At 39.3% G+C, this 13,812-nt stretch overlaps 1 protein-coding gene across 1 annotated transcript in view; it reads left to right on the top strand.

Annotated features, from left to right (window-relative positions):
* The window catches only part of myt1b (myelin transcription factor 1b), a 111,498-nt gene that overhangs the window by 76,299 nt on the left and 21,387 nt on the right, over positions 1-13,812 (top strand). The window contains exons 3-11 of the mRNA XM_053643656.1: positions 3,579-3,707; positions 6,863-6,917; positions 7,747-7,777; positions 8,346-8,408; positions 9,185-9,462; positions 9,706-10,575; positions 12,066-12,200; positions 12,913-13,003; positions 13,115-13,234. Of these exons, the coding sequence (XP_053499631.1) occupies positions 3,579-3,707; positions 6,863-6,917; positions 7,747-7,777; positions 8,346-8,408; positions 9,185-9,462; positions 9,706-10,575; positions 12,066-12,200; positions 12,913-13,003; positions 13,115-13,234 (1,772 nt within the window). The remainder of the gene's footprint in view (positions 1-3,578; positions 3,708-6,862; positions 6,918-7,746; positions 7,778-8,345; positions 8,409-9,184; positions 9,463-9,705; positions 10,576-12,065; positions 12,201-12,912; positions 13,004-13,114; positions 13,235-13,812) is intronic.

Here is a 13,812-nt window from a genome sequence, read left to right on the forward strand (position 1 = left end):
CAAGATGGTGGATGCGCTGAAGGCTCGGATTGGATTTTTAGTCCGCTGGTCTTTGATCTCATAGTCAAAACCAAGCTTTAATACAAGCCATTGATTAATGTTTGCCCAATTATCATCAGTTCAGCTCACACTAGAAAAAGCATCCGACCACCATTTCGCTGCATCTTACTCAGTCTCTGCTTTATAACCCACGTCTGTTAGTTTTTTTGTTGGCCAATTCTGTTTTCATTACTACTGTTACACTAAGGATAGTCCACTGCTGCTGCTGTTGTCTACTGCTGCTGTTTGTTTCTGCTGCCAATACAGTGGAACTGCCAATATAACCTAAAATGAGACTTTTATAAAGTGATTTAACATGCTGTTTATATTTTGTGGCCACTTTAGCATGAAACCTGGACATTCGGTAGAATATTTCAGCTGCAAAGCATAATTTTTATTTATATTATAGCCCTCGCCTCATCATGAATAGCCTATAGAAAATATATATGCTCTCGGGGCAGGGGGCATGTCACTTTCACTAAGAATCTAAACAGAAACGGAAGATGTCACTGTTTGGCTACACCGCAATTTGATAACCAATTCGTTTCCTCATTCAAAGGTAAAGCTGTTTTCTTTACAATTTGCTTACGTTTATAAAATATTAGTGAAACAAACCAGACCACTGTGCTAACCTTGTGGACTTTAGTGAGTGGAGAAGGTGAAACGAATTAAGACTGGTGGGTAGCAGGTGCTGGAGTGGGGGTAGCCAATGCGCATGCGCAGTAGAACAGCTGGGCCTGTTGTGTGTATATATATATATATATATATATATATATATATATATATATATATATATATATATATATATATATATGTGTGTGCAAGCGTGTTATTTACAATAGTCAGAAATTTGAAACTCTTTTTATGTGTAATTTGCGTAGTCAATGTTGTTCTTAATCCTACTTTGCAAATTCTAAATGGATGCAATATATGCATATATTTTCAGAGACATCATTAAACTGATTAGTCCATAACGTTTGAACAATAGGCAAAACATGATATATATTTTTTTTATTATCTATGAAAGATATAGGATTTAAACGACCACACTGTGCATTATGTAAGGAATTAAAATATGTGATTAAAATCAACTACTCATACCACCTAGGCCTATGTTACAGGAGATATAAACAGTCATTCCCTCACCAGTTTCTTTCTTTCTTTCTTTCTTTTTTCTTTCTTTCTTGCACGCTCTCTCTCTCTCTCTCTCTCTCTCTCTCTCTCTCTCTCTCTCTCTCTCTAAAAATGTAGCTTGCCGTGTTACAGAGAAACCACACAGCGAAAAGTCCTCTCAAACATCAAACATCTTAGTACAGAAAACATCACCATGTCAATCTATATAGTAAATTGTTTAAGCTTAGATTACATGGAAGCTCTGCAATACTAGGCCCTCTGTAATTTGTAACTATACATAGAAACTGTAACCTATTAGAAAGAGCACATTAATATGAGCCTGTGATTTTACCTAAGAGCATTATATTTCTGATGGATCTGAATCGAGAATTTAATAGTGATGTGGTAGCCTATACATCTTTTTAAAGAGCTGGTTCTCCTGAGCAACTCAAATTTAATACAAATATAGTTTTGTTTTGTTCTTTTAAGTTATGATCATTAACCTCACTGTAACTTTGCAGTGTTTATGCTTTATCTTACACACATGAATCTTAGTTGCACAGTTTTTAACATAAAGCGAAATTTAAATAATCTCCACTGTATTATTTTCCATTAAACATATGTGGCATCATCCTTCTACTGTTACTTGTCAAAGATGTCTTTATGTATAGCAGCAAAGTGGTGTGCTGTGTATTACAAGGGTGGGCTTTCGAGATGAGTGTGTGAACCAGATTCTTTGAACTCATTTGAAAGTTCTTTGAAATTCGTTGAAAACATTTGACTGACTTCAGCATCATTATGTAAAACAGCTGTTTTTGTTTTGTTTTATTTGTTTGTTTGTTTCTTTGTTTGTTTTGGGGAGGGGTATCTATCCCAGTGAGTTTTTTTTATAGAGAAGCTGAAAGTTTTTTTTTCTTTCTTTCTTTTTTACATTGCTTGAGCTCAGACTTGCTACTTCATAAAAATGAATGTGTGTGTGTGTGTGTGTGTGTGTGTGTGTTCGTCTTTGGAAAGGCTTTAACTGGCAATGACCTACAGCTCTCTGTTTCTGCTCATTGACATTCTGCCAGTCTTCTTTTCCATTATTGCTGTTCTGCAGAGTTTTTAAAGCGCCAAATCAGATCTGCCTGCTTTGTTTACTTTGTGCTTGCTGAGAGACAAGGGCAGATGTTATGGACAGAGAGATTGAGAAGGAGTGAGGAACAGACAGACTTGTTTAACAAACTACTAATTTACTGACAACAAGCTCTCAAGCTCTCTCTCTCTCTCTCTCTCTCTCTCTCTCTCTCTCTCTCTCTCTCTCTCTTTCTCTCTCTGTCAGAGGTGTGTTTTAGTGCCCAGACTGAAACAGATGGGAGCCCACAGTCAGGAAAAAGCAACAGATTGAGTGAAAGGAGGAGAGAGGAAGTTATGATAGGATACAACAGAGAAGGGATAGAGTATAAACAGTTATGGTACATGGAAAGGTACAAAGTGTAAACATGAAGGCCAAGTCATAAAAGCAGGAAGAAGATAACAATATTCTGTCATTTTTTACACATCAATTTTTTGCACAGATTCTCATTTTTTTTCTTAATATTTATTTAATGCTTAATACCTTTCTCTTAATAGTAGAAAGCTTTGAGAATAAATAAACCTATCCAATTGTTAAGCTTGACAAATCTCTGGTTGACAATCTTACATGTACAGCAATATGAGCCACAATTTTTGCACAGAGATCCAACCGATACAAAGTGATCTGTGTATGGTGATGAATAGGATGATCACTTTAACATAAATATAGTGTGACAGCTTTCATTATTTTTTCATTGCCTTTTTATTTCTTGAACTTGAATGTCAGTCCAGCATTGTGGCAGTTGCTATTACCCTAATGAAAAAAGAACATGAAGGAGGAAAAGCATGCAGATTTCTGGGAGATTCATTATTACTTTAGTAACTGAGAGCCCCCCACCCCCCACCCCACCCAAAATGACTACCAGCTACTATAACATGTGCATGTGATCACAGTCACATGGCCTTGCAAATTGTGATATATGATTCTGCTTTATTATGCATCAGCAAAAATAGGCACCCCAGCTGACATTACCAACCATCTGCTTTCTAAATATTCTCCAGATTTTCTTTGTTTCACACACTATTGCTTTTAAATGACTTTCCATTCATTTAGGCTTTGTTCATCATTTTTAGAGATTATTGCCTGTGTGTGTGTGTGTGTGTGTGTGTGTGAATGTGTGTGTTTGTGTGTGTTTCTGTTTGTATGCAAGAGAGAGAGAGAGAGAAGGTTTGTTTTTTTCTTGCACTGACGCTGGGGGTTTCAGAGCAGTGATGGGATGATCTGGCTCTTTCGCTGCTGAATCATTCCTTTTGGAATGGAATAATGCTTAGTTTACTGTTCTGTCTGCCAATGCTGATGCTGGTATTTACCATATCTTTCTTTCCTTCTTTCTTTATCAGAGAATGAGTATCGGGGCAAGCTGGTGAATCAGTGCTGGATGCGAGGAGACAAGATAAGTCGCTGCCAGCTCTCTCTCAGACCACAGAATCGTGCAATCAAAGTGAGTCTTACCTACTAGTGTTCTTTATCAATAAGGTTGAGATGGATGAGCCATTTCTCGATTTCTGACATCTACAAAAAAAATTTACTTTCACTGAGTATGCAGATGAAGGTCATTACCCAGCAAAAGTGGCTAGATGTCACCAGCTCCATGCTCTCCCAAATTGAATTTTCCAAGCCTTGGAACTTGGAGAGCCTGGAGAGATGTAATACTGGGTCTGTTCTTGAGCAGTTTTTGTTTGCTCTTTTTCCAAAGATGGACTCTACTTCTTGTTCTGTATCCTTTGCTCCTTTTCTTTTCTCCTCCCCTTCTCCACCAATTATGCTTAGATGTGTGTTTTGGCCTCTAAGTAATGCTTCTTTTTATGCTTTTTAGAGCAGCCTGCTTTTTCATAGTCTTCCATATTTTTTGTTTCAGTTAGAGGATGGGTCTTAAGGGATGAAGGTGAGAGAGAGAGAGTAAGCACTCTTGCCCTGAGGCCCAGTGAATGTGTTTTTGTTTGCCTGTGATGATGAAGATTCATCTGACACCATTGATTTATTGATCAGATGTGATATGTTTAAAGGTTTGCTGTTGCATGCGTTCCTTTTAAATGCATCCAATTAGATGATACCACATAGTCTGAGTGATTAACAATATCAGTCACTAAAGTCTAAAGTCTAAAGGCTTACGTCACACACAAGGGCTTTAGCAGAGTAAATACTTGAACATAAACAAATACAGAAACACACAAAAATTCAAATATTACACATATACTGAACAAAAGCACAGATATCAGACTCAGTTTTATCAAGCAAGTTATTAACCTGGCAGTTGTTTACAATGTAATAAATAAAAATGAAGGGGATATATAATAGAAAATAATATTTGAATATCAGAATATTCACTGTTTTGCAGTATGTATTGTGGTAAGAAAAGTACAGTATTATAATTAAATATATGTACAGCCACAAAATGTGCAGATACTACACACTGACGTGCACACACACAAACATAACCCCCACTACTTGTCAGTCAAGCCCAAAGTGTGCCCATTAAATCCACTCCTCCTCTGCCTATGATGGACAGGCATGATGGATCTCCTTGGTGACATCATTGGACTCCAGTAATTGTGTATCTCTGTCTGCAGGTAATTTTCAGGAACGTCAGTCGTCCTGTCACTCCGCCACTCTAGGTTTTGTGCTCTTCTTGTAAAAATGTGGAGGGGAATAAAAGGCTCATTTATTCACACCGGGGGAGGAGAGGTGACCTTCTTTGTGGAGTCATTGCCCCCAGCCAGCAATTTACATAGAGCTGTCAGCCTAAAGAGTGCAAGCAAAGCCAGCCCAAAGCTGAGAGGGACCAAATTAATAATGCAGCACACAGCCTCAAGGGACGCACAATCCTCCCTATTTTCTAGATAATGAAAACCTACATCTCATGGTGTGTCTTTCTTTCTCACTTCTGTCTTCTTCATTTTCGCTGGTTAATATACATTTTAGCAGTCAAAGACCGTAATTCAAAAAGAGACAAATGCCATAATCTGAAATTAGGAAATGCAGATGAAATGGACCAGGCCCAAATACAAATTTAATGAGGTGGAATTAAAAAAAAAAAAAAAGAATGTGAACTCTGATGTACTTACCTATTTGAGAGGAATGTGCATGTAACTATGGTTACACAAACATGAAAGCAATGCGGGCTCTATTAGTGCCTGCACGATTCATGTGTTGACTATCAGCCCAAGAGGGAGGGAGAAATGAACGAAGAGAGACAGAAGGAGAGAAACCGAAGGAGAATGCAGCACAGTATCATCATTAAGGAGAGGAGAATGGAATGGACTCATCTGTCCCTGGCCTTTGTGTTTTGGGGTCAGAGGGAAGTTTCAGAAGCACAGAGAGGGTATACAGACCTCACTGTTGAATGACACACACATAAACACACACGCACAACCTTCACCACAATGCTAGGGTTTATGTGAGCTGGGCTTTTTGAAGTGCTTAAGCAAACTTTTTCTCCCAGGCCAGTTGTGTGTGTGTGAATCTCCAAGCTCAAATCAGACAGCACAAAGCAGGCTTGTTGTGGGTGTGCGGTAAGAGCTGAGAGTGTGTGAGAGAGAGGAAGAGAAGGCATTCGCCGCACCTGTACACCCGGATACAACCCCCAACCCCCCTAATACACACACCCACACTCCACACATGTGCACACATACAAACACAATCAACTTTTTATCCCTTCCCCACACCCAAATCACACACAACATCCTCATTATCCCACACTCTCAAAAGTCAGCGATCAGCAGGAAGAGAGGGTGAAGAGGGAAGAAAGAGCAAAAGAGAAAAGGGCCAAGTGAAAGAGAAACTCTTGTGTTAAACTCTAGTGTGCTTCTGCCAGGTTTGGAGGCTCTTCCAACAAAGTGGCTAAGTGTAGTGGGAGTGAGGTTCAGGGAGGGTCAATGGGAGGGAGATGTAGGGCATTTACATGGATTCCATTTGATTTTGAGCACAGCCGGGTAATCAGCGCTAATGGCACTATTGTGCATTAAAAACTGCCAATAGCTTTAGCGTGAGCTCATTTTACTGTGTATGTGTGTGTTTTAGTGTGAAACAGGGTTCGACACCTGCTCCTTTGTGCCAGAAAGCACAGTGTAGTGATGGGGAGTGCATAGACTTTGAGAAAAGAATTACAGTGATTTAGAGTGACTGTGTTTGTATTATTGTTAGCCCTATGCTTATGCGCACTATTATAATAACCACTCAAGCCTCACATGGGGCCTCAGTCATAAATAGGCTTTTCCGAAAGATACAGCATATTCCCCCAAGAGCACCATCCAATCATATTGATTGTTCAGGTGCAGTAAATTATAGGGTGATGAAATGATGGAGAGAAAGAAAGAGAGATCAGAGGGTGTGTTTTTTTTTTTTTTTTGCTTTCATTTTTATTTGCTGCAATTTCACATTCTCTTTCTCTATTTCTCTCTTTGGTTGAAAAAGTGAGGGTACTGAGGTAATCTGTTTAGGATGCATTCTAAAGAAAAATAAAGGGAAAATACTTGTACTGTGTTCAAATGTGTGTATTACTGTGAAGCTGTAAATTTGCATTTAGTTCTGTATTTAAACTTTGTTTTTCCTCTGCCTGAGGAATACAATTTTGACTTTTTCCTCCTTCTGTCACAGATGAGTTTGGACGTTGATGACAACCGTGCATGTACACGGTCTAAGGGAGGAAGAAGTAAGTCTGTCTGTCTGTCTCTCCCTCTCTCTCTCTTTTTTTCTGTCTGTCTGTGTAGAGTCATCATTTCTGCTGGTCAGCAAAGCATCACTTTTGTTGGTCAGCAAAGCATCACTTTTCATTCCCATTCAGACAGATTTGCTTGACCTTCTAGACCCTTTTTGTTCCTTTTCTGTGTAAGAAGCACAGTCTGATTAGAGTGCAGTGTGGTGATAGCTTGATAATACATACAAAAATAGTGTTTCATAAAAATCCTTCTGAAAAAGGATCCAATCAAACAGACACAGCATTAGGAATTAGGAATTAAAATATTAAAAACAATAATTGTGGTGCAGCTCTTCTGCTGATTATTTTGCAATGTTTCGCCATATTATTGACAAGCTCTAACATTGTGCTTTTTACCAAGAACCTACATGGTGTTCGATTTTTTTAGTCTCTCCCTATTTGTTTACTATAAGTGCTGCACTCAAAAGTATTGATTTAAAATGCTAAGCTTATTGCTTACTGCAATTTAGCTTTAGTCTTTAATTCTACAGCAGCAATTAATCACAGTCTTGTGCTGATGGCTGCATATTGCTGCACTTTTTATTCCTCATCAACCCTGAATTTTTGGCTGAATCAGTTGTTCTTTGCATGTGGGTTTGTATGTGTGTGTACTTATGTGGCCATTTCTGTTTTGCCTGATAATGCAGTTACATATGCTGCTGCATGTGCCCTCCAAGGATTTCATTGTGTTTGTGATTTATTGATTGTCATTTTATGCGGTTATTTGGACTTAAACTGCCTCTGCTTCTTTTTTACACTCTATGTTGAATATTTTTTTCTGCAGCTCCTACTGAGATTATAGTCCAGGAGCTAAGGTAAGACATATTTCCTCTGTGTAAACAAATGTGCCAACATTCTACCATTGTGGCCAATAATTTTTAAACTGCATGTTTCAAGTTATGCATCACAAAACACCAACACACTTTTTGACATTTTAGAGAGGGTTGCATGACCTTGTGCCTTGGGTCACATGCATCTATGCTGCACTTCAGATTAGATCTTCATTGTTTACTTACCTGTCTATAATTAAAATAACACTATTCTTTTACATTAACACAGCCACCTACTTGGAATTTACAGATTAACCTGCTTTTTCATGCATATGTATGAATGCTGATTATCATTTTGCATGTCATACATAAATGGCCCTGCTGTAGTTCCTGGCCCTTGCTCGTGTACTCGCTTGTGCTGGTCATGTCATGTACTCTGTCAGCTCATTGTTAGGGAGATGTAGGTGTACATAATGTGGAACATTGCAGTATAACTAAGGTAAACACTGAATATGGCAGGATTCTCCAAAAGGACAATAATAATCATCATCATCATCATCATCATCATCATTTGAGCCTAAAACTGAATTGAACTACTTCTGACTCCATTTAGCTGTCCCACTCCAGGATGCAATGGTTCTGGTCATATCAGTGGCAAATATGCACGGCACAGAAGGTATGACAGATTAAGTACCCATAAGGTCTTTCGTAGTTTATAATTCTCTATAAACCCTTTATAAACCCTTTGCACTTTTAAGCATTCTTCAATATATCCATCTGGTCATATTTGTCAGGTTTGTCTTGTAATACTATCCTCTTGATTTTCTCTGTATCAGTCTCTCTCATTTTCACTTTTTGTTAATTTCTGGGTAGCTCTCTCTCTCTCTTTCTCTCTCTCTCTTTCTGAAGCCTCAAGGCCATTCATTGAGGCATGTCTCCAGCTTACTGTAAACATATTACTGTTGTGTTTATTTACATATGTATCTGTTCAGGAAACCATTTTAGAAGCTTCATGTTTATAGATCTTGCAGAGTCTAGCTTCGGTAGCTATACTTTCTAGATGGGAATTTTTCTGTTTTCTGCTGTGCTCATTTTATCCCTGTTTTTCATTCTCTGTCCCTATCTTTGATTGAGGCATAATTAGGTTTTCCACTTAATTGACTGTGATGTATAATGGGTGTGTGCTATCACAGCGCCCTCCAAAGGCACTGTGTTATTTTCTTTAGTTCTCATTTCATTTGCTCTTACTATTTGGTATGTGTTCCTTGCATGGCATGGTGTATGTGACTTTAACGTTGCCTTTGGTCAATTATTATGAGCTATATGAGCATGCTTTTATAATGGCGTTTTCAATTCAATACAATTTTATTTGTATAGCACATTTATTTATATGGACATTTAACAATGTCACATTTTCCCTGATTTTTTTTTTTATCTTTCCTTTTTCCATAGTACAGTGAGCTGCCCCATAGCCAGAAAGAGGAGGCTCCAGGAGGAGTCAGAGCAAAATCACTCGCCCTCCAAGAGGAAGTCCCACCCACTGAAATTGGCAATGGATGGGTGCTTTAACGCAGAGAATGAGGGGAGCAGTGAGGAGATAGAGGTGAAGGAAGAGGACGAGGAAGAAGAGAGCAAATCTCTTCAACAGTATAGAAATGAAGAACATGCAGGGGAAGAAGAACAGGAAGCTAGGAGCAGCAGCACCAATGAGGGAGAAGCAGGTGATGAAGGTGAGTGTTTAAAGTGCAACAGTCATGTACCACATTTCTGTGAAATACAGGAGAGCAGCTCAACCCTGGCATTAAAAAGAATTCATTATTAACCATTAAATCTATGGTAATAATTTCCAAATCCCACACATGGCTTTGATTTTTCATGTTGAAAAAAACTGACAAATATTTGTTACTCAGTTAGTAATACATTGAGTTTTTTTAGCAAATACATCTCTCTCATTCTTTCTATTTCTCTTACAGAGGAGTGTGTGATCATTGAGACATCCTGCACAAAGAAGGCTAAATCTGTTGAAACAAATGATCTTTCCAACTATGAGCACATAGTAGCAAACTCTCTACTGCACCTCAGCAGCCACAATAACCATACCACATCTCCACAACAACAACAACATCAACAACAACAACATCCTGTAGCCATAGAGGCAAAGGGGGATAGTTCAACCAGAACTGAAAAGGAGGAAAACATTGAGGGAGAGAGAGACAGAAAGAAAGATGAAAGCCCAACAACAGCTCAAACATCCACAATGAATGGAATGAATGAGAAAATAGAGGAAGAGATGGTGAAGGAGGAAGAGAATGGAAGGCAGGAAGAGTCAGACCACCAGTACTTCACAGAGGAAATCAGTAAACAGCTTTCAGAGGATGACAAGGAGCCACATGTAGAGAAAGCCTGCAAGGAGGAGTACAACAAAGATGAAGATGTGGAAGATCAAAAGTTCGAACAGTATGACGTCTCTGCGAATGTTGTAACTCAGGGCTCCCAAAAGGAGGACTACATTACCCAAAAACCCCTATCACCACAGAGCTGCATGTCCAACCACGCCTCAGCAGCTCCCATGATCATCGAGGTGCGGTCTGAGGAATCAGAGAAGGATGATGAAAATGGTGATGATGAAGAGGAGGAGCAGATGATGATGACGGATGAGTCAGAAATGTATGACATGATGCGGGGGAACCTGAGACTTTTAGAGCAGGCTATAGCACTCAAAGCCCATCAGGTCAAAAGTAACAGAGAGTTCACATCCATCTCTGAACATCATCGCTACATCCCTCTAGACGATCGACCCACCAAACACATGGAGCTGCTGCGCAAGAGTTACTACTGCAAAGGTATACATGTAAAGGGAGTGGGGGGGGGGGGGCTGTAAAAGGGGTTGGTTGCCAGAAAGGTTAACAGGATATCTGGTTGAGTCTAGAGACATGCATTATCACTGGGATCCCACAAGACACAACACGTCTGAGTGTGAGCGGGAGGTTTTTCTTTATGTGGGCTGAAGCTATGAGATATGAAGCATAAAGGACAAACAGAGACCCACTGAGTGATGATTTACAGCATCCTCAGTAACTGTCTGGGCAGGGGTACAGTGATTTAAATGAGGCTAATGATTTATATTTTGGGAAATATTTGCTAGAATATTGTGAGCAGGTACAACTGTGGAAACAGGTACATCGCTAGTTGAAACCAATTATGACCTTAAGCTGAGGTTGAGGAACTGTCAGAGCTAGAATTCACAGACCATGCTGACTATGCTGGGCCTTAGTGTAGTGTAGTAGTGTAGTATACTTTTTTTTTAACATCCAGTTTAGGCCAGGCCTTCTTTCAGTTAAAATCAAAATACAGATACTGATATTTGGAGCACTATACAGCCACAGCCACAGATCCAGATGTCACCGCATTATATGCACTTTTACAGAACTTCATACAGTGTTTTTACACTTTACAGTGACTCACAAAATTACACACACACCCACACACACACACACACACACACGCACACAAGATTAAGCCTGAATAAATAAGCTGAAAAATTGCCACCAGAGCCAGTAGACTTTTAATGGGATAACTATAAAGTGTAAACAGGTCAAATGAATTTGCTTCCATAGATATACTGAAGCTGTAGTATGTGATTACTGGAGAAAACACTTAAAGCAGTAGAGAGTGAGAGACGGGGAGGGTGCTTGTAATTAGATTGGTTTTGCATTTGTTTGTTCTTTTATTGGTTTGTTTGTGGTCGTGTGTTGGCACTCTGCCCAGTCCTCACATCACTCCAGTCACTGAGCACACACAGTCAGGTTCTACACATCCCTATCTGCTTATACTCTGTCCAGTTTTAATTAGAAGTTGCAGGTCTTGTTAGCATTTCAACTTTCAATTAAGGAACCACTGGGGCATGAGTGAAATCCTCATTCCTCATGTCTCCCTCTCTCCCCTCCTTTTTGACTCTCATTTATTCAGCCTTGACTTCGTTGTTTCTTTACCTTCATTTGCACACCCTGTACTTCCCCAAGATAAACCTCCCCGATGGTAAAGTGAGTTTAATGATTTGGATGATTTTCAGACCATCAACCAAAAAGCCACAATGCAAACAAATACTCAGCCACCACATGTACTGGATATCATTATCATTCTAAATTCACTCCAGTGACTTCAGATAAGGTTAAGGGGTGTGAGTGATTACAGACTTACCCTCATAATTTTGTATGTAGTACTGCTGTACTGTGTTTCTAATTAAATATTTGTACTTCTGCATGTCTTAATATTGTGATTGCTGTGAGGAGACATAGTTTGACTGACAGGAGGTTTCACCTCCCCTTTGCAGAAAGTTCCAGGCCAGAGAAGAGAGAGGTCAAATGCCCCACCCCAGGCTGTGATGGCACAGGTCATGTGACTGGACTGTACCCTCACCACCGCAGTTTGTCTGGCTGTCCTCACAAAGACAGGATCCCCCCAGAGAGTGAGTCAGACTTACACACAAATACACACACACACACACACACACACACACACACACACACACACACACACACACACTGATGCACTCACACATACTATCCTTGAGAGGGCAATCCATTAACCTAATTATTAATGCAGCCAAGTAGAGTAGTATAAATTACAATAAAAATAGCAAAGTAAGTAAATGCATAGAGCTGTGCATGCAGGAAACTCAGACTAAAATACATATAAATAAGGTTTACTGTCAACATGTATGCCTCATTTGTAAATGAGAATCAAAAATCACTGGTGTGGATCTTTATCAGCTCATTAGTAATTTAATTGAGGTGAATTTGCATAGACAAGGCAAATCTGGGTGACTAGGAACAGGAAATTGTTCAACCATAACTTCCTGTTTCACGTGGGTATAAATATGAGATAACACATAGGCCAAATTCCCTTAGTCAGTCCAATACCTAGGCTCCAGGTTCCCCATGACCATGAAGGATAAGCGGTATAGAAAATGGATAGATAGATAGATGGATAGAACAAATACTGTAAAATTACAACTAAATGATTTAATTGAAGAGTTATTGATAATTGCCATTAATTTAATTTCTTTGCAAAACAATAAATGTGTCAATTTGTAATGTTTTTTCTTTGTGAATTTCCGTTTTTTTAACAGTGTATTTGTATTTGATTTGGTTCTTTGTGTGTTTTGTTTGTGTGGGCAGTCCTAGCGATGCATGAGAATGTTCTGAAGTGTCCTACGCCTGGCTGCACTGGGCAAGGCCATGTCAACAGTAACCGCAACACACACCGCAGGTACAGCATCTCCCATTAGTCATGCTACTGCACCTCCTATTAGTCATACAGATGCTCACATATGTTCACATACCTTTCCCATGCTCTCACTGACACTTAATGTGCTTTTAGTTTATCTGGATGTCCAATCGCCGCTGCTGAAAAGCTGTCCAAGAGCCATGACAAGCAGCAGCTTTTGCAGCCAATGACAGAGCAGCCAAAAGGCAGCCAAAACCCAGAGAGAGTGCTCAGGTCAGTCCATGGTTTTAGCTACATTTTTCACTTTCATTCATTCCTATTTTTCATGGGTGAGTCAGACAGGTAGGATTTTCAGGTTTTAGCACTGTTTCTTTCCATTCATAAGAAAAAATACAGAAGAATTTTATACAACATACCCAACAACCAAGTTGCAGATAACATACTTTCAGTGTATAGAACACATTTTACAATGTTATAATGCTATAAAATTCATAGAGATGTTACACTGAGTCAGTGTAACAGCATGATAGACAAAACCAGATAAACACAGTTGGTTAACATACATAGCTGTCAATCAAAGGTCCAAATTCACCTGCCCTGGATTGGTGCACTAATTATGCTGCAGATATGCTAATTAATGGACTTACAGGGCATGGAGTATGAGAAAAATAATTACTTTCCTCCAGGAAGGATGTCTGTTGTCGGAAAGCAATACCGATTCCTGTCTCAATAAACAGAGACATCTCTTAGTGGTACAGTTATAATTTGAATGAGCATCAGTGTGGTGCAGAAGCCCATTAGAAGGAGACAGAGAGGTCACAAAAGAGATGTGCATATGTCACCTTGCTCTA

Source organism: Ictalurus furcatus, chromosome 15, assembly GCF_023375685.1.
Source record: "Ictalurus furcatus strain D&B chromosome 15, Billie_1.0, whole genome shotgun sequence".
NCBI lineage: Eukaryota > Metazoa > Chordata > Actinopteri > Siluriformes > Ictaluridae > Ictalurus > Ictalurus furcatus.